General features: G+C 44.0%; 1 protein-coding gene across 2 annotated transcripts in view; it reads left to right on the forward strand.

Annotated features, from left to right (window-relative positions):
- The window catches only part of MRPL18 (mitochondrial ribosomal protein L18), a 30,068-nt gene extending 12,400 nt beyond the window's left edge, over positions 1-17,668 (forward strand). For both annotated transcript variants that reach the window (XM_030190334.1, XM_030190335.1), the window contains exons 2-4: positions 2,276-2,459; positions 7,458-7,689; positions 17,419-17,668. In XM_030190334.1, the coding sequence (XP_030046194.1) occupies positions 2,276-2,459; positions 7,458-7,689; positions 17,419-17,490 (488 nt within the window). In that variant the 3' untranslated portion in view covers positions 17,491-17,668. The remainder of the gene's footprint in view (positions 1-2,275; positions 2,460-7,457; positions 7,690-17,418) is intronic.
- Positions 17,669-20,741: the final 3,073 nt, after the last annotated feature.

Genomic DNA, 20,741 nt, shown 5'->3' on the forward strand with positions numbered 1-20,741 from the left:
TCTTCCCAAAGGAAAAAGGAAACATTCTACTCACCCCCATACCCAAAGATTCAAAGAAAAACGCAAGCGAAATAACCAACTATAGACCAGTTGCATCCATCCCCTTAATAACCAAAATAACAAAAGGAATGGTAACCAAAAAACTCACAGAATATGTAAACAAATTCTCATTACTACACGATTCCCAATCAGGATTTCGATCTAATCACAGCACTGAAACAGTATTAGCTACGCTCATGACGAAATTCAAACAAACAATTGCAACTGGCAAGAATATACTACTTCTACAATTCGACATGTCAAGCGCCTTCGATATGGTTGATCATGGAATCCTACTACACATCCTTGAATACTTCGGCATTGGAGGCAATGTTCTCAACTGGTTTAAAGGATTCCTAACCACACGCTCATATCAGGTGACATCAAAGTCGACTACATCAACTGCATGGACACCTGAATGTGGAGTTCCACAAGGATCTCCCTTTTCACCAGCTATATTCAACCTAATGATGACACCTCTAGCCAAACTACTATCCAACCAAAACCTCAATCCTTACATTTATGCTGATGATGTAACGATCTACATCCCATTCAATCAAGACCTAAAAGAAATTTCCAACGACATCAACCAAAGCCTACACATCATGCACTCCTGGGCAGATGCCTTTCGGTTAAAACTCAACGCAGAAAAAAACCCAATGCCTAGTACTTACCTCTCAACACAATACGAGCAAATTCACCACCATCAACACACCAAAATTAAACCTACCCATCTCGGAAACCTAGAAAATTCTCGGTGTTACCATTGACTGGCACCTAATGCTTGAGAACCACGCGAAAAACACAACCAAAAAGATGTTCCAATCAATGTGGAAATTGAAAAGAGTACGACCATTCTTCCCGAGGACAGTCTTCCGTAATCTGGCACAATCATTAGTTCTCAGCCATCTAGATTACTGCAACTCTCTTTACGCTGGCTGCAAAGAGCAAATACTGAAAAAACTCCAAACAGCCCAAAACACGGCAGCCAGACTCGTATTTGGAAAACCAAAATACGAGAGTGCAAAACCCCTACGAGAGAAGCTACACTGGCTCCCAATCGAAGAACGCATCATGTTCAAAGTATGCACACTAGTACATAAGATCATCCATGGAGATGCTCCAGCATATATGTCAGACCTGATAGACCTACCACCCAGGAATGCTAAAAAATCTTCTCGCACATTCCTCAATCTCCATTTTCCCCATTTGTAAAGGTCTAAAGTACAAACTAATACACGCATCAACCTTTTCTTATATGAGTGCACAACTCTGGAACGAACTGCCACGCAATCTGAAAGCGGTTTACGAACTGACCAATTTCCGGAAACTGCTAAAGACCCATCTCTTCGACAAGACCTATCACAAAGACCAAGACATCTGAATTTCTCACATATACCCTGATTGTAAAATACTACCTTCTGTCTTTTCTTTTTCCTACCATTATGTATCACATTACCATGCAACCCAATTCCTTTTGTAACACCAAATTTCTTCTCTCCTCATATTTCCACTATCCATGACTTATTGTAAGCCACATTGAGCCTGCAAAGAGGTGGGAAAATGTGGGATACAAATGCAATAAATAATAATAATATACTGCCTTTCTGTGGTTACAATGAAAGCAGTTTACATATTATATAGGTACTTATTTTGTACCTGTGGTAATGGAGGGTTAAGTGACTTGCCCAGAGTCACAAGGAGATATAGTGGGAATCAAACCTAGTTCCCCAGGTTCTCAGGTCAGTGCACTAACCATTAGGCTACTCCTCCAGCTCAATAAATGTAAAACATATTCAATACCAGACCGTGTCCAGTCACCAGCATTGGATATCAGGTTTTGTGTGATCGGCCAGCATTTATCCATAGTACAATATTGAGCATATGTGCTAACTCTGCCCCTGGACTGCCCACAGACCAGCTGGTTTCAGCATAGACGGTTAGGTGGGGGAGATATTTAATAGTACTTCCTGGTTATTTTGGGATATGCAAAATTTGTATTTTATGAGAACTTTGAGCTTCATAGAGAGCATAATTTTACCAAAGCATGCAGGGACTTGGCTTAAAGGACCAGGTTTGATCTTAGTTTTAAAAAAAAATTCATTTGTTTGTTTTATGATGTGTCTATTTGACATGTTGTAAACCGTGGTGCACCCTTTTCAGGGGATATAGTGGTATATAAACAATGAATTTATGTTGATTGATTGAATTTGTTTTCCTCTGCCTGTCTCGTCAGTTCGCCTGCTGGAAACCAGGGCTAATGTACAGCTGTATCCTGAAAGCAAAGTAGACACAAGGGAGAATGAGGTGGTGAGCCCACATTTTATGAACCGCAATCCACGCAATCTGGAGCGCATGGCACTAGCGAGAAAGGACCGTGGTTGGGCGACAGTATGGCCCAGCCGGCAATTTTGGCATAGGTGAGTAGCAATGCCTCCTTTTACGTGGCACAGGCTGGTAGCACATATTCCTGTATGTGGCACCGGTAATAACTACAGTCTTATGTAGCACAGGATCAAAAGATGGCAGACTAGAGAGTTGCACAGGGACAGAAATCTTACCCGTCCCCACCCATCCCCGCAAAAATGTAACCTATCCCAACCCATCCCCATAAGAATTTAATGGTACATAAAAGAAAATTCCGGTCAGCTCACTCAGTCTCTCTCTGGATGTGAGCCACAGCACTGTAGGCAAGGAAGGAATGGAAGTTGAAGCTTGGAACACTCTGGTGTGCACATGTAAGATTTGTCTCTGATTTACTGGCACTGTGTGCTGAGAGGTCACCACATGCATGCTCCAGTAGGTCAGGTGATATCCGATGCTCATGCCTGTGTCAGAGCTGAGGTCTGCGCATCAGCCCGTGAGCAAAGAGGATTAATTGTAACATAGTAAGTGACAACAAATAAAGACCTGAACGATCCATACAGTCTGCCCAATAGTCACACTCATTATCAATTCATGATTAAATCAACGAGTGTGATATTATATACTTGATTATGGTCTTTCTTTCGGGTTTCTGGAACATAGACCATAGAAGTCTATCTGGCCCTATCCTTATGTTCCAACTGTTGGAGTTGCCGTTGAAGCCCACTCCAGTCTATTCTAATTTGTGGGACACAGACCATAAAAGTCAGTCCAGCACTGTCCTCATGTTCCAGCCACTGAAGTTGCTGTCTAAGCCCTTTCCAGCAGAAAGACTTCAACACTTACTCAATACGCAAATACCAGCCCATCCTAAACCAGATTGCCATGTATGAGACACAGACCATACAAGTCTGCCCGGTATCAGCCCTAGTTCATCACAGCCAAAGTCACCGTCTAAACATCACTTGACACAGCCACACACATGCAGCCATTTAAGATTAGGTTTTTTTATAACTTCCATTTTCTAATTAGAGATCCTCTGTGTTCATCCCATGCCTTTTTGAATTCCGTCATCATTTGTGTCTGTACCACCTCCTTAATGAAAGACTTTCCACGTTTGTGCTGTCAGCAAGGAAGAAGACTAGGAGGAAGAGACAACACTCAAAGAACTTGGTACTCTGTAGATGAGAGGCTGGTGCAGGTGCAGCTTACACTTCCACAGGAACACTGCAGAACTGCCTCCATTCCCGTGGGAACCCCGCAAAACTGCTTCCGTCCCCGCGAACCCTGTTCCCATTCAGCTGTCTATGGCAGACATCTGCCAGCAAGGCTAGATGGTGCAATGGTTTCCTTAAAAAAAAAAAATAAAGTGGAAAGCAGTACCTACTGAGAAAATAGAAAAAAAGCTTACACAAAGTAGGTGTGTGTGTGTGTATATGGTGAAGGGAGGGGGGGGGGCACACACTTTTTTTCCAGCCACCCTTTCTCCCCTACTTCTCCCTCCAATTTCCTATCACCTGCTCCCAGCCAGCTCCCCCCCCCCCCAATACCCAGTTGTACCTTCCACTGCCTCACTATCTTTGGGTAATCAAAGAAAAGGGTGGGAATGACCAGGGCGATGAGTCAAGGTAAAAGTACAAGTCCTTTTATTGATAAATACACCAGCATTTGCTTGAAGACAGCACATTCAAAAAAAGCAACAATATGCACTTCAAGGACTCATCACAGTCTGTGTTTCAGCCTGTGCCTTCATCAGGAGTCCAAAGCTCGAGTCAGTATAAACGTTTTGCTGAAAGGGAGGCAAACAATGCTAGAGACCTAACAAGTAGGCATAAAATCATCAGCTGTGCTCTCATACAAAGTAGTGGTTGCACTGGAGCAGCAAAAATCAAAAAGGGTTTCTCTATCTTCGAGTGGTAGTGTCTGTGGTTGAAGGTTCATCCACCACCCAGCCATGGGCTGTCTCTGTGCTCTGTATCCACCAAACATATACAGACAGATGCACACACAGCAGGCAGGTGCCATCATCTGTTTTGAGATGCATCTACAAGGGTCTTTGGTGTGATCTGGGTAATGACCAATGAGTGACACCTTGATGGATAAAATAGTGTAAGTTATTAAGAACATTGTTATGATTCTGCTGGATGGGCAGGGGAAGGTTTGGGACTCACTCCTGATTGGCTTGTCAGGGGCTGAGCCAGCAGACTTCAGAAGCTTGATCCATTTAAGCCTGCATTTCCCATGCAATCATTGCTTTCGTGTTGATTGCCTTGCTGAAGCCAGCCTGTGTTTGGGCACTGGTGTTATGTGGGAGTTTAGCCTTTCTCATGCTTGCTGTTTCTGTGTGTGTGTGTGCTGGGTATTCCCAGCATGAGCCTGATTGCCTCACTTCCCCCACCTGGTTTGCTTCTCCTCCTGTAATGTTGTGCTGTTTGGGGTAAGCTGTTGCCTTGAATCATTTCAGTTTATTTGTTTAGCTTTCTGTCCTTCGGTGTTCCCTTGCTTGTGCTGAGCTGCTGCTCTGCTCCCTGTGGTTCTGCCTTCCCTTGTCCTTGTATTTTTGCTCCTGTTTGTTTGTACAGTTCTCTTTTGTTTGCTGTAGCTGTCTCCTGTGTGTGGAGAGCAGCGTTCCTGTTCTGGTCTGTGTGGGTCAAGGCAGCGTCCTCTGTTTGTTTACTCACCCCTTATCTTGTCTGCAGAGTGCTCTGCCCTCTTCTTTCCCTTTAGCAGTTCCTTTTTTTCCCTTGGGTGTTGTGAAGCCAGTTTGTGTATTCCTTAGGTAGTTCTCCCTTTTCCTTTGTGTGCTGTAAGTACAGCCTTGTTCCCTTGTGTGCTGTGCTGTTTCAGCCTAGAATATATCCCTATAGTTGGTTTCCTTTTCCCTGAGTGCTGTGTTGAGTCAGCCTAGAGTATATTCCTATAGTCTGTTTCCTTTTCCCTGAGTGCTTTGCTGTTTAAACCTAGAGTGTTTCTTTCTGGTGTTTCCTATATTCTTGTTCGCCTGTGGCACAGCTTTGTTTTCCCTTAGAGGCTTCTGCCTCTAACCCTTTTCTCTGTGGCTTTACCCTGCACTGTGTGCGCTGCAGTTCCATGTGGAACCCATGTTATTCTTTCCCCCTTCCCAGAGTGTGACTCGGTTCCTGGTCGGCCATGAGGCCCGCTTGCTTGGTCTCTGCGTGAGTGGGTTCCCGATAGGCTGTGAGGCCCGCCTGAATGCTCTATCTTCCCCTTTCTTGTGGTGCCTGTTGGTTATTGTGAGTGTGCGGGGTTTGGTGGCTGGGGTGGTGCATAGGGCCTGTTCGGTCCACCTTAGGCCTTGGTCTAAATTCTATACTAGGCCTCAGCCTGGGCTCAAGGGCTCACGTCCAGAATAACAAGCATTAACTGGTTATACGAATAAACCTGACATGATGGGGAACAGCCAGTGTAAATTTAGCAAAGGAAAGTCCTTTCTTACTAATATGCTAGAATCTTTTGAAGGTATGAGCACCAGGAAGGAAATAGGGCTGACTAGAAGATGTGGGGGAGGGAGGAAGTAAGACAGTATGGACTGGATTCAGTATATGGTGCTGAACACTATTCTGTAAACGTTGCTGTGGGATGGTCCCTTTATAGACTAGTACATAGCGCTGGAATCTGCACACAACTTTGGGTGTGAGGATTTACACCCACTGAAACCAGGGGTAAATCCCAACATTTAAGTTGGTTGTGGATCCTCTGAATTATATAACACTGTGTGCATTTTAAGGGAACGTCCACCCACGTCTTTTCCATTGTTATGCCCCCGTTTCAGATCCGTGCGGAAGCAGTTAGGTGTTATTCAGTAACAGGGTAGTTCTGAGCTATTCTGCTGTTTTTAGGCTGTTTGGACACCTTGCTTACGTTATAGCGTTTTTCTGTGCCAAAAAATTGGCATAGAAATAGCGCATAATGCTAGGCGCCATATATTGGCTTCCCAAGTATATCTAGATTTTCAGTAAATATTTGATAAAATTCCTTCAAAAGATCCCACAGGAAGTTAAAAACAATCCTGTTGTGCATTGTTAAAAAGGATATGAAGCAAAGGATAGGACTAAAATGGTCAGCTCTCCCAGTAGAGTAAAATGAAGGGAATGTCCCAGGGATCTGTATTGGGTCTGGTATTTAACACATTAATGATCTGGAAAAAGGAGACATAAGCGATGGTGGTCAGATTTGCAGGTAACAGAATGTGGGCTGATAGTATAGGTTGTATGATCTTCTGCTGTCATTTGCTATGTTCAATATTCAAAGTGGTTAAAATATAAGAGACCATGAGAAATTACAGGAGGATTTTATCATACTGGGTATCTAACTGGCAGCCTAAATTTTATGTGGAGAAGTGCAAAATATTGCACAGAGGAAATGCAATACCAACTATATGTATTCAGTTCTTGCTTTCACATTAGAAGAGAAGTGAGCAAACCTTTTGGCCCGAGGACTGAACTGGGAGCCATGACTGCATTGGGGGGGGGGGGGGGGGGGGGGCTGGTGGAATCTGTAGTTTAAGGATTGGGGAAGGAGGGGAGATCCCTGACCCCAGCAGAGCAGGAGGCTGGAATTTCAAGCTCATTACAGCCTTATATTCCTCTGACCCTGGGGTTCTTGACCCAGTCCTTGAGACACACCTAGCCAGTCAAGTTTTCAGGATACCCACAGTGAATGTAAAAGAGGTAAAATTTGCCTGCACTTCCTCCTTTGTATGGAAATCTGTCATGCATATTCATTTTTGTACCATGAAAACCTGACTGGCTTGGTGTGTCTCAATGACTGGGTTGAGAACCCCTTCTCTGACTATGTTTCATGGATCATATTGATTTATTATAACCACCCTTAGATCCACAAAGCCAGCACCTTTTTCACAGATATACCCAGCATTCAATTTCTTTGAGGGCCTTAATCTTATAAAGCTTAATCTTCACAGTGGCATCTTCCGCCTTTTGTATTTCTTGACTCAGTAACTGCTGTGCCACTCCCCAAAATATTAACCATTTTTTAGTCTGACTAACATTTCATTGCATTTTCTGTCTCCTCAGGTTGCGCTTTGAACGCTCTCAAAACCACGTGACAGCATTTGTGGAGCACTGTGATGGCCACGTGGTTGTATCCGCCTCTACTCAAGAATGGGCTGTGAAGAGACATCTCTACAGCACCCGGGATGCGGCAGCCAGTGAGAATGTGGGGCGTGTGCTGGCGCAGCGCTGCCTGGAGGCAGGCATCAGCTACATGGTGTTCAAAGTCATCCCCTGGGAATTCAACCATGAGGGGGTAAGTGTTTTGTTTTCTTAATTGCCTGCCTTGTCTTTTGCTTGATTTCATTTAGTTTATTTGTGGATTTGTTATAGTCTTTCAAGTTCCAATGTCAGTGCAGCTTATGGTGTAGAACATTTGAAATGTAATAATATATATACGTTTATACAATAGAATGCCGATTATCCGGGCCTTCCTCTGCAGAGGGTGGTCCGGATAATCGTATATCCAGATAATTCATATCAAATATTTCTAAGGAAAACACAATCAGAGCATGACATATTGAACATTAGTTTTATTTTCATCAATAAGTTGGCAGAAAAAAATGTAAAATACAACATACAATAGAATACTGTAACACTAGTACATACAATACTGTATTTATATTCAAAAAAGGAAATACTGTACAGTACTGTATTTAAAAGTACAGTTCAGTGCTGTATGTATATAATATATACAGTGGGGGAAATAAGTATTTGATCCCTTGCTGATTTTGTAAGTTTGCCCACTGACAAAGACATGAGCAGCCCATAATTGAAGGGTAGGTTATTGGTAACAGTGAGAGATAGCACATCACAAATTAAATCCGGAAAATCACATTGTGGAAAGTATATGAATTTATTTGCATTCTGCAGAGGGAAATAAGTATTTGATCCCCCACCAACCAGTAAGAGATCTGGCCCCTACAGACCAGGTAGATGCTCCAAATCAACTCGTTACCTGCATGACAGACAGCTGTCGGCAATGGTCACCTGTATGAAAGACACCTGTCCACAGACTCAGTGAATCAGTCAGACTCTAACCTCTACAAAATGGCCAAGAGCAAGGAGCTGTCTAAGGATGTCAGGGACAAGATCATACACCTGCACAAGGCTGGAATGGGCTACAAAACCATCAGTAAGACGCTGGGCGAGAAGGAGACAACTGTTGGTGCCATAGTAAGAAAATGGAAGAAGTACAAAATGACTGTCAATCGACAAAGATCTGGGGCTCCACGCAAAATCTCACCTCGTGGGGTATCCTTGATCATGAGGAAGGTTAGAAATCAGCCTACAACTACAAGGGGGGAACTTGTCAATGATCTCAAGGCAGCTGGGACCACTGTCACCACGAAAACCATTGGTAACACATTACGACATAACGGATTGCAATCCTGCAGTGCCCGCAAGGTCCCCCTGCTCCGGAAGGCACATGTGACGGCCCGTCTGAAGTTTGCCAGTGAACACCTGGATGATGCCGAGAGTGATTGGGAGAAGGTGCTGTGGTCAGATGAGACAAAAATTGAGCTCTTTGGCATGAACTCAACTCGCCGTGTTTGGAGGAAGAGAAATGCTGCCTATGACCCAAAGAACACCGTCCCCACTGTCAAGCATGGAGGTGGAAATGTTATGTTTTGGGGGTGTTTCTCTGCTAAGGGCACAGGACTACTTCACCGCATCAATGGGAGAATGGATGGGGCCATGTACCGTACAATTCTGAGTGACAACCTCCTTCCCTCCGCCAGGGCCTTAAAAATGGGTCGTGGCTGGGTCTTCCAGCACGACAATGACCCAAAACATACAGCCAAGGCAACAAAGGAGTGGCTCAGGAAGAAGCACATTAGGGTCATGGAGTGGCCTAGCCAGTCACCAGACCTTAATCCCATTGAAAACTTATGGAGGGAGCTGAAGCTGCGAGTTGCCAAGCGACAGCCCAGAACTCTTAATGATTTAGAGATGATCTGCAAAGAGGAGTGGACCAAAATTCCTCCTGACATGTGTGCAAACCTCATCATCAACTGCAGAAGACGTCTGACCGCTGTGCTTGCCAACAAGGGTTTTGCCACCAAGTATTAGGTCTTGTTTGCCAGAGGGATTAAATACTTATTTCCCTCTGCAGAATGCAAATAAATTCATATACTTTCCACAATGTGATTTTCCGGATTTAATTTGTGATGTGCTATCTCTCACTGTTACCAATAACCTACCCTTCAATTATGGGCTGCTCATGTCTTTGTCAGTGGGCAAACTTACAAAATCAGCAAGGGATCAAATACTTATTTCCCCCACTGTATATGTGTGTCTCTTCGCCACCCTTAACTCCCTCCTCAAAGTGCCCTCCGCTCCCACCCCCCCGTCACTCTCTCCTCAATCACTGGCTGACTACTTCCGCGACAAGGTGCAAAAGATCAACCTTGAGTTCACTACCAAGCCACCTCCTCCTCTTCACCCTTCAACCCTCTCCCTCAACCAACCAACCCAGACCTCTTTCTCCTCCTTTCCTGATATCTCCGAGGAGGAAACCGCCCGCCTTCTTTCCTCCTCAAAATGCACCACTTGTTCCTCTGATCCCATCCCCACCAACTTACTTAACACCATCTCTCCTACTATCACCCCCTCCATCTGTCATATCCTCAACCTCTCTCTCTCCACTGCAACTGTCCCCGACACCTTCAAGCATGCTGTAGTCACGCCACTCCTCAAAAAACCATCACTAGACCCTACCTGTCCCTCCAACTACCGCCCCATCTCCCTCCTACCCTTCCTCTCCAAGACACTTGAGCGCGCAGTCCACAGCCGCTGCCTTGATTTTCTCTCCTCTCATGCCATCCTTGATCCGCTTCAATCCGGTTTTCGCCCTCTTCACTCGACAGAAACAGCACTTTCTAAAGTCTGTAATGACCTGTTCCTTGCCAAATCCAGAGGCCACTACTCCATCCTCATCCTCCTGGATCTATCCGCTGCTTTTGACACTGTCAATCATGACTTACTTCTTGCCACACTGTCCTCATTTGGGTTCCAGGGCTCTGTCCTCTCCTGGTTCTCCTCCTATCTCTCCCACCGCACCTTCAAAGTTCACTCTCATGGATCTTCCTCCACCCCCATCCCCTTATCTGTTGGTGTTCCCCAGGGATCGGTCCTTGGACCCCTTCTCTTCTCAATCTACACCTCTTCCCTGGGCTCCCTGATCTCATCTCATGGTTTCCAGTATCATCTCTATGCTGATGACACCCAACTGTATCTCTCCACACCAGACATCACCGCGGAGACCCAGGCAAAGGTATCGGCCTGCTTATCCGACATTGCTGCCTGGATGTCCAACCGCCACCTGAAACTGAACATGTCCAAGACCGAGCTTATCGTCTTTCCACCAAAACCCACTTCTCCTCTTCCTCCACTTTCTATCTCAGTTGATAACACCCTCATCCTCCCCGTCTCATCTGCCCGCAACCTCGGAGTCATCTTTGACTCCTCTCTTTCCTTCTCTGCGCATATCCAGCAGATAGCCAAGACCTGTCGCTTCTTCCTCTTTAACATCAGCAAAATTCGCCCTTTCCTCTCTGAACACACCACCCGAACTCTCGTCCACGCTCTCATTACCTCTCGCCTGGACTACTGCAACTTACTCCTCACCGGCCTCCCACTTAGCCATCTATCCCCCCTTCAGTCTGTTCAGAACTCTGCTGCACGTCTCATATTCCGCCAGAACCGATATACTCATATCACCCCTCTCCTCAGGTCACTTCACTGGCTTCCGATCAGATACCGCATTCAATTCAAGCTTCTCCTTCTTACCTACAAATGCACTCAGTCTGCTGCCCCTCACTACCTCTCTACCCTCATCTCCCCTTACGTTCCCGCCCGTAACCTCCGTTCACAGGATAAATCCCTCCTCTCAGTACCCTTCTCCACCACCGCCAACTCCAGGCTCCGCTCATTCTGCCTCGCCTCACCCTATGCTTGGAACAACCTTCCTGAACCCTTACGCCAAGCCCCCTCCCTGCCCATCTTCAAGTCTTTGCTTAAAGCCCACCTCTTCAATGCTGCGTTCGGCACCTAACCCTTACCGTTCAGTGAATCCAGACTGCCCCAATTTGACTGCCCCGATCGGACCGACCGTTCACTTGTCTATTAGATTGTAAGCTCTTTGAGCAGGGACTGTCTCTCTTTGTTAAATTGTACAGCGCTGCGTAACCCTAGTAGCGCTCTAGAAATGTTAAGTAGTAGTAGTAGTAGTGTTAAAAGAAGAAGTACATTCACAATTGCTTAAAGGCCAACTTTCATTTCTCAGCTGCAAGATCACGTAGTCTTTTCAGACAAAGGAACTGGATTGCACTGCTTTCTTCCTGCTTTTCCAGCCAAGCCATTGCTGTATTTAAACGTTCAAAGGCTTCTGCATTTGTGGTTCTCACATCAGCATCAATCTGGCAATCACCATCAGTTTCAGATTCTTCATGTTCCTTGTCTTGTACCAATTCTACAATTTCATCATCTGTTTTGATGTAGTTCTCTCAGCGAGTCACACACCTGTGGACTCCCGCGAAAACTAGGCCACGCCCGTTCGACGTAATTCTCTCTAGACTGTTTGAGTATGTTGTGTTACTTGTAGAGGAAAAGTGTTCTAAAGCAGTGCTTCTCAGCCAGGGCGATTGGATTTAAACCTCATTGTCTCAACCCTCTCGCGGAGATACACTACTACTTATTTCTGTAGTCCAGGCTAAGTGGCACAGGCTGTGATCCCAACTGGTCCACAATCACTTCAGAGCTGTCAAGTTACCCAATTCCAGGAGGGAGATTATTTGGCCGGTTCTGGTTTTAAAATTACGTCCTAAAGCAGTGTAGTATTTGTAATCCATGATTCTATTCATTGAAATCTGTGTTTTGTAAGTACCATAATACAATATAGAATGAAGCTGACAGAAATCCAGGACCAGCCAAAAAGCATCTGTCTCCTGGAATGAGTGACTTGACAGCTGTGTCACTCTCCCCGTGTAGGCTGTTACATAGGAGCTAGTGCTGTGGGTGGCGACGGCTGATATTAAACTTCCTTGGCCGGTCTGAAGAAAAGGGAAGTGTAGAGATATGGTACAGTCTGAGGCCTACTGCCCAAGTTTAAAAACCTAGAGCCTAGATCTGAGGCCTAAGGGTTTGCTTGCTGAATGACTTAGGTCAAGTTGGCCTGTTGCTTAAGTTTCTATTCCTCACAAGGAGAGTTAGCAGCTAAGAAACGAAACTGATCAAAAATAGCATGAAGCTGGTAAACAACACCTATGGTAGGTGTGAAAGAACGGAAAGCTCAAAGGGGGGGGGGGCTGTTAACACCTCTGCAGAGGGATCTTCCGGAGAACATTTTGCGGTCAGGGTACAATTTGATAGACAAGGTTATTATAGAGGTCTGTTGGAGCCAATTGAGATCAATGCAAGCAAGAGGATATAAAAACTGGTAACTTTTGATGCAAGGGAAGAATTCCTGGGGCATATCAGACCGATAGGTCGTGCCAGATGGGCCTCCTCCTGAACGAACATACGCTTACATTGTAATTGTATATTACTGGGGTGAGTATGGAAATAAACCTATAATCTTTAGAACTAAAAACTGTCTCTCCTTCTCTTTCTTACTACATTCAGTTATGGAGTCAGATGTATATGATGATAGATTTTCCCGGATTCTATCCGGCATTAGACAATCAATCTAACAGATGAAAATTACAACTTAACTGCTCCCTCTATATTAGAATATGATCAAATGGTATAAAATAAAGAACATTTAGAATATGGTTATCTTCTGACTAACTTTCAGCCTTGACAGAACACATGCGCATGACTGTTAGGATGAAAGAGAAGTCTAGAGGTCTTAGTAAGTGCAGCCTTAAAAGTCTCCCACTGCTCAGTATAATGGCTGGTCCATTAGAGCTGTACAGTGGAGATGAGGCTAGAGTAGCCCCTTAAAAATACAATACCCTGGATCATTTGCATCACTGCATAGCCATTCGCTGGCATTCTCAGCATCACAATTTATCTACTGCATTTACAAAAATACAGAACCGATTAGAGCTTTGTTTTCTCCAGTCAGTAACAGTATGAAACAGAACTGAAACTGGAACCCTCTGAATCTAAGAATGAGAGTAAGAATAAAGAAAGTGCTGTGTGCACAAGAATCTTACTGTGGTTCCGTGTCTGCAAAAGCATGCCTGAGATTGAAAATGGTTCCCTAGCAGGAAAAGCAAGGTCTGAGCTCAAAACTTCATTCCCTCATTGCAAAAGTGGGGTCCCAGGTCCAAAAACTGCTGCCATGCTGTAAAAGCATAGTTCCCTTGCAGAGAAGCATGTTCTCGTATCAAACATGGCTTCCTTTCAGCATGTGAAGTCAGAAAGCAGGAAGAAAAGCCATGCACTTCTTAACAGTAATGTGATAACATCACCCGGTGGTCTGTTGGGTATGCCGGATGATCGGATTAGCGAGGGTTGGATAATTGAGACTGTACTGTAAGCACTAATTTTGATTCTGCAAGCAGCATTTTTTTGGCTTTTTCACAGTTGCAAATGGCTTGTGTTAATGCCGAACCTCCTGTAATATAGATACGCAGTCTAGAGCAGGTTGATTTAAAACAGTATTGAAATATCATTCAAGCCATATAAATATCAACCACAACCAGATGTATAGGAGAAAAATACTTTAGTTGTACTACATTTTTTTTTTTCAGCCCAAATCTCAGTCAGTAAAAATGGATAGTGCAAAATAGCAGAGCATCCTTAACTCACTGCTGCCCTCGGAGCATGTGTGTGACAGGACTCCAGAGTGTACCCTCTGTGACCTGCCTGTCACACTTTTGCGGCAGTAAGTACAGAAAGGAGCTGTCCCCTTACCACCCTCATTACAGACAAGAAGCACTGTGGAAAAAAGGAGCATGACTTGCTACCGTCTCCTTCTACTACCTTTTTCCTCATGTTGCTCCACAGCAACCTCCGTCAGCAATGAATGGTTGAAAAATAAACATCAAATTTGCTCACCAGAATGATGCAGCACCAACCAGAGATAGATAAAGGGAAGGGTCCACAAAGCTCCGCTGGGTTGCATGTGCTTTATATTGATGTGTATGCGTGTAAAAATGACCATGCATAACGCATGTGACCCAACGGAGCTTCGCGGGGCCTTCCCTCTATCTTCCGGATAAAGTATCTCATGAAAGACTCCAGAGGAAATTGGAAAGTCATGGGATAGGAGGTAGTGTTCTATTGTTTATTAAAAATGGTTAAAGGATAGAGAATAGGGTTAAATGATAGCGGGGATGGGACGACGTCGCTATGAAGAAAGACTAAGGAGGCTAGGGCTTTTCAGTTTGGAGAAGAGACGGCTGACGGGAGACATGATAGAGGCATATAAAATAATGAGTGGAGTGGAACAGGTGGATGTAAAGCGTCTGTTCACGCGTTCCAAAAATACTAGGACTAGGGGGCATGCGATGAAACTACAGTGTAGTAAATTTAAAACAAATCGGAGCAAATTTTTCTTCACCCAACGTGTAATTAAACTCTGGAATTCGTTGCCGGAGAACGTGGTGAAGGCGGTTAGCTTGGCAGAGTTTAAAAAGGGGTTAGACGGTTTCCTAAAGGACAAGTCCATAAACCACTACTAAATGGACTTGGGAAAAATCCACAATTCCAGGAATAACATGTATAGAATGTTTGTACGTTTGGGAAGCTTGCCAGGTGCCCTTGGCCTGGATTGGCCGCTGTTGTAGACAGGATGCTGGGCTCGATGGACCCTTGGTCTTTTCCCAGTGTGGCATTACTTATGTACTTATGTACTAAATGGTCAATATTCTCAATGGAGAAGGGTAGATAGCAGAGTTCCCCAGGGGTCTGTGCTGGAACCGCTGCTTTTTAACATATTTATAAATTACCTAGAGATGGGAGCAACTAGTGAGGTATTTAAATTTTCTGATGACACAAAGCTATTCAAAGTTGCTAAATCGCAAGAGTTTTGTGAAAAATTACAAGAGGACCTTATGAGACTGGGAGACTGGGCATCCAAATGGCAGATGTTTATTATGAGCAAGTGCAAAGTGATGCATGTGGGAAAGAGGAACCTGAACTATAGCTATGTGATGCAAAGTTCCGCATTAGGAGTCACCAACCAGAAAAAGGATCTAGAAGTCATTGTTGATGATACTTTGAAACCCTCTGCTCAGTGTGCTGCGGCGGAAAAGAAAGCAAATAGAATGTTAGGTATTATTAGGAAAGGAATGGAAAATAAAAATGAGAATGTTATGCCTTTGTATCGCTCCATGGTGTGACCGCACCTTGGATACTGTTTGCAATTCTGGTCACCATATCTCAAAAAAGATATTGTGGAATTAGAAAAGGTACAGAGAAGGGCAACAAAAATGATAAAGGGGATGGGATGACTTCCCTTTGAGGAAAGGCAAAAACAGCTAGGGCTCTTCAGCTTGGAGAAAAGATGGCTGAGGGGAGATATAATAGAGGTCTATAAAATAATGGGTGGAGTGGAATGGGTAGATGTGAATCGCTTGTTTACTCTTTCCAAAAATACTAGGACTAGGGGGCATGCAGTGAATTTACAAAGTGCTAAATTTAAAATGAATCTGGAAAAAATATTTCTTCACTCAACGTGTAATTTAAACTTGAATTCGTTGCCAGAGAATGTGGTAAAAGCAGTTACCGGGATTTTAAAAAGGTTTGGATGGCTTCCCAAAAGAAAATTCCATAAGCCATTATTAAAATGGACTTGGGAAAATCCACTGCTTATAAGCAGCATAAAATACTGTTTTGGGATCCTGCCAGGTACTTGTGACCTGGATTGGCCACTGTTGGAAACAGGATAATGGGCTTGATGGACCTTCGGTCTGTACCAGTATAGCAACACTTATGTACTTGTATGTACTTTTGTGCTTCATCCTTCTGGTGAGCAGATGTAAATTTGCAACTATGTTATGAGGCTGCGTGTTGAAGACCACTACAGTAAGTCATAAAGCCTACCCTGAATCATAAAGTAGTAAAGTATTGGTTTGCGCTCTCTCTGTTATACTGTTCCACATCTTGTGTACCTCAGAGATGGAGCTGAGGCAGCTCTGTACTGGGATCTTTTGATACTGCATGCAGTTTCAGTTCTAAAGAATTATGCTTTGAAGTTGTACCATTACCAAGGCTTTTGCTTGTTTATTCATTTTTAACAAACACGAATATTGCCAGGTAATGGCTTGTAGTCGGTTACTGTCTCCTTGAGAGTCCCACTGCAGTATGTTTCGCCTTCATTTCACTCATCCTAAATACTGCAGTATACTCTTGAGGCTATGATGAACAGAGAGATGATCCTTTCTAAGAAGGTGCGACTTGATCCACTTGTGAACAGTGCATTTGGACATTATTAGTAGTATAATTTATATATCTTTTTATCTGAAACAATATCAAGTAGTCTACAATACAGAAAAAATAACAAAAAACAAATGAGGCAACATCCAATGCTATCAGGGAGATAAAATTAATAACCTTAGAATCAAGAACTTCCTAAACTTCAAACGTTTACTAATTGTTCCTGCCTGATTGAAAATAAGATTAATGCCCAGAAAATGTCTTGTTCTAGCTACTTGTGTGTTTTGCTTCAACTAAATCCTCTGCAGGCCCACTAGTCCCTTAATTACATGAGAGGAAAGGATCCAGCTGTATAGCTCATTGTCTACAAAATTAAGAAACTTTGGAAATGGCTGAGTCAAATATCCCATGCAAACAGGCACCTGCTGTGTTTAATGGTGAGGCTATAGTGAAGGATACGTTCTAATTTTACCACCAGCACTCATCACTGGTCACCCATTTGTGATCTGTGATTGATTTAGAGAGTAGAGATGGAGGAAGTAACAGGACAGTGTTTGTTCAGTCAGTGGACTGCATAGGGAGCCAGATTCTGTGCTTGCTTAAAACAGGATTGTTTAATGTGTGTGTATTTTTTAACGATGAGTTGGACTTGCAGGTACAGCGATTCCGGAATGCCATGATGGAGGGAGGAGTTGTACTGACTGAGCCCCGACGTATCTACCAGTGAGACATCAAAGTAAGAGTTAGCTGCGTTCAACACTCCATCACAGACACTGTAGCAGGAAAAGAGGAGAGACTAATGTGCAGCAGCCCCAAAGAAGCATTGTCATTTTTAATATGGATTTATATTAAAAGAAAGGTGTGCATTTATATTCAAATTAAAAAGCCAACAACAATGAAAGTGGCATCAGTCTCCTGTTTTTGCTGGGACTAATTTGTCTAGTAAGAGTGAATCCTTGGGATGCCTGTGTGGTTGGGCAGTGACTGATCCAGTTTAAGAATGGGAGATGGCCTTTTTACCTTAAACTATAGCTACAGCATCAGACTTTCTACTCCTGGAGGAATTTGCTATACAGTGTTCATAAATTCTAAACCCTCAGCTCACATTTGCTACTCTTTCATCCACTTATGTCACTCATTCTGAAGTCTGGACCTTGCTCCATGCTCAGATGTGCTCTCCTGTTTGCCAGTAACACTTCTCTTCCCCTCATTGCTTCCGTAGCTGCCTCCATGCGACTGTCAGTGAATTAGCTACTTAGTGTATTTGCTTCTTGGGGACCATTATGAGAACACCACCAGCATAAAGGCATTGCCCAACTGAAACGTAGAAAGCAGCATGAAGCAAATAGTAGACTTCAGCACTGTACTGGGGTGCAGGTGGAGCATACTGTGGGGAAGAAACATAGTTGCAGGATTTAACATAATTCATCTTCCACACATCACATTGTGGGGCAGGATTCCCCCAGGTGTAGAGAAGGTTATAGTGTTATTGAGAAATGAAGAAATTTGACACTCATTCAATAGGATCCCAATATGCTTTACAAGTTGACATGTCAGGAGCATGTATACTCCCAACTTTGGAGCAGAAGATCCTGCGGTACATCTCCTGTATCTATACTGTATGAAGACTTCTTAAGGAGCAATAATGTCCATGCAATAATATTGCTAAGCAAACAGTGGGAAAGGGTTGAAATCTTGCATTGTACTAGAGTGTCTGGGAACAGTCATAAGACAGTGTGGGGAGACTGTATCCATGTTTAAGAAGTCTTGCTACCCAGAACGTGGGCTGGGGAATGGAATAGAGAGAAAAAGGAAAACACATTTATGTGGCAAACTTTTCTTAAACCCAGATATGCTAAAAGCTGTTACCACATCCTTGGGCAACAAATTCCAGAGCTTAACTATTCAGAGTGAAAAAATATTTCCTCCTATTTGTTTTTATAGTAGTTCCATGTAACTTTAATGAGTGCCCCCTAGTCTTTGTCATTTTTGAAAGAGTAAAAAATCAATTCACTTCTACTTATTCTATACCACTCAGGACACAGGTACAAATCAAAGTAGGGCATACACAAAAAGTAGCACATATGAGTTATCTTGTTGGGCAGACTGGATGGACTGTGCAGGTCTTTTTCTGCCGTCATCTACTATGTTATGTTACTATGTTTTGTACACCTCAATCATATCTCCCCTCAGCTGTCTCTTTTCTAAGCTGAAGAGCCCTAATCTCTTTAGCCTTTATTCATTTGAAAGGAGTTCCATTTCCTTTATCATTTTGATTGTTCTTTGAAACATTTCTAATTCCGCTATATCTTTTTTGAGATATGTCGACTAGAACTGAATGCAACACTGAAGGTGAGGTCGCACCATGGAGCAATACAGAGGTGTGTTAGAGGGGAATAATCGAACTTCGCCGGCGATCTATTTTGGCGGTGGCGCAACAGCCGGCCGGAACCGTATTTTCAAAAAAGATGGCCGGCCATCTTTTTTGTCGATAATACGGTGTGGGCCTTTCGCCGGGTTTGAGATCGCCACTCTTGTTTTTCCGCGATAATGGAAAAAACTGCTGGCGATCTCAAACCCGGCGAAATCCAAGGCATTTGGCTGTGGGAGGAGTCAGCATTTGTAGTGCAATGGTCCCCCTCACATGCCAGGACACCAACCGGGCACCCTAGGGGGCACTTCAAACATCTTTTATAAACAACCAAATTAGCTTCCAGGTGCATAGCACCCTTCCCTTGTGTGCTGAGTCCCCTAAATCCCCTCCAAAACCCACTGCTTACAAGTGTGCACCATTACCCTAGCCCTAAGGGCTGAAGGGGGGCACCTACATGTGGGTACAGTGGGGTTTGGGAGGGCTCAACAGTACCCACCACAAGTGGAACAGGTGGGGGGGGGGGGGGGGGGGGGGGATGGGCCTGGCTCTGCCTTTCTGCAGTCCACTGCAACCAACAACAACTGTTCCAGGGACCTGCATACTGCTGTCAGGATGCTGGGTATGCCATTTGAGGCTGGCATACAGGCTGGCAAAAAAGGTTTGTATTTTAATAATTTTAGTGTGGGAGGGGGTTGGTGACCACTGGGGGAGTAAGGGGAGGTCATCCCCCATTCTCTCCGGTGGTCATCTGGTCAGTTGGGGCACCTTTTTGAGGCTTGGTCGTGAAAATAAAAGGACCAAATAAACCCGGCGAAATACTGCTTATCGCCGGGATTTATTTTTCCATTATCCGCGAAAGCCGGCCATCTGGTAGCCACGCCCAAGCCTGCCCATGTCCCGCCTTCGCTTCGCCGCCAACACGCCCCTTTGAACTTTCGCCGGCGCGGCGAAGGGAAAGCGGCGAAGCTATCACAAATGTAGCTTTCGATTATATGCTTTTCGCCGCTTTTGCGAAATCGCCGGCCATATCCCGATTTGTATCGGAAATAGCCGGCGATTACTTTCGATTATAAGCTGGATAGTATTCTGGGTCTTATTTACCATCCACTTCCTAATAATTCCTAGCATCCTGTTTACTTTTTGGTCACAGCCGCTGCCACACACTAGGCAGAAGATTTCAGTGTATTATTTACAACGACACCTAGATCTTTTCTTGGTTGATGACCCCCAAGGTGGACCCTAGCATCAGGTAACTATGATTCAGATTATTCTTCACTTTCCATTTGTTTACATTGGCTCCCCAGTTTTCCAATTTCCTAAGGTCTTTCTGCAATTTTTCACAGTCCGCATGTGTTTTAACAACTTTGAATAGTTTTGTGTCATCTGCATATTTAATCACTTCATTGTCATTCTGATTTCCAGATCATTTATAAATATGTTAAATAGCACCGATCCCAGAACAGTTCCCTGCGGCACTCCAGTAATCATCCTCTTCTACTGAGAAAAATGGTCATTTAACCTTACCTTCTATTTTCTGTCAAATAGCTAATTCCTAATCCACCGAAGGACATTGCCTCCTATCCCATGACTTTTTAATTTTCTCA

This window comes from Microcaecilia unicolor, chromosome 1, assembly GCF_901765095.1.
Source record: "Microcaecilia unicolor chromosome 1, aMicUni1.1, whole genome shotgun sequence".
Classification (NCBI taxonomy): Eukaryota; Metazoa; Chordata; class Amphibia; order Gymnophiona; family Siphonopidae; genus Microcaecilia; species Microcaecilia unicolor.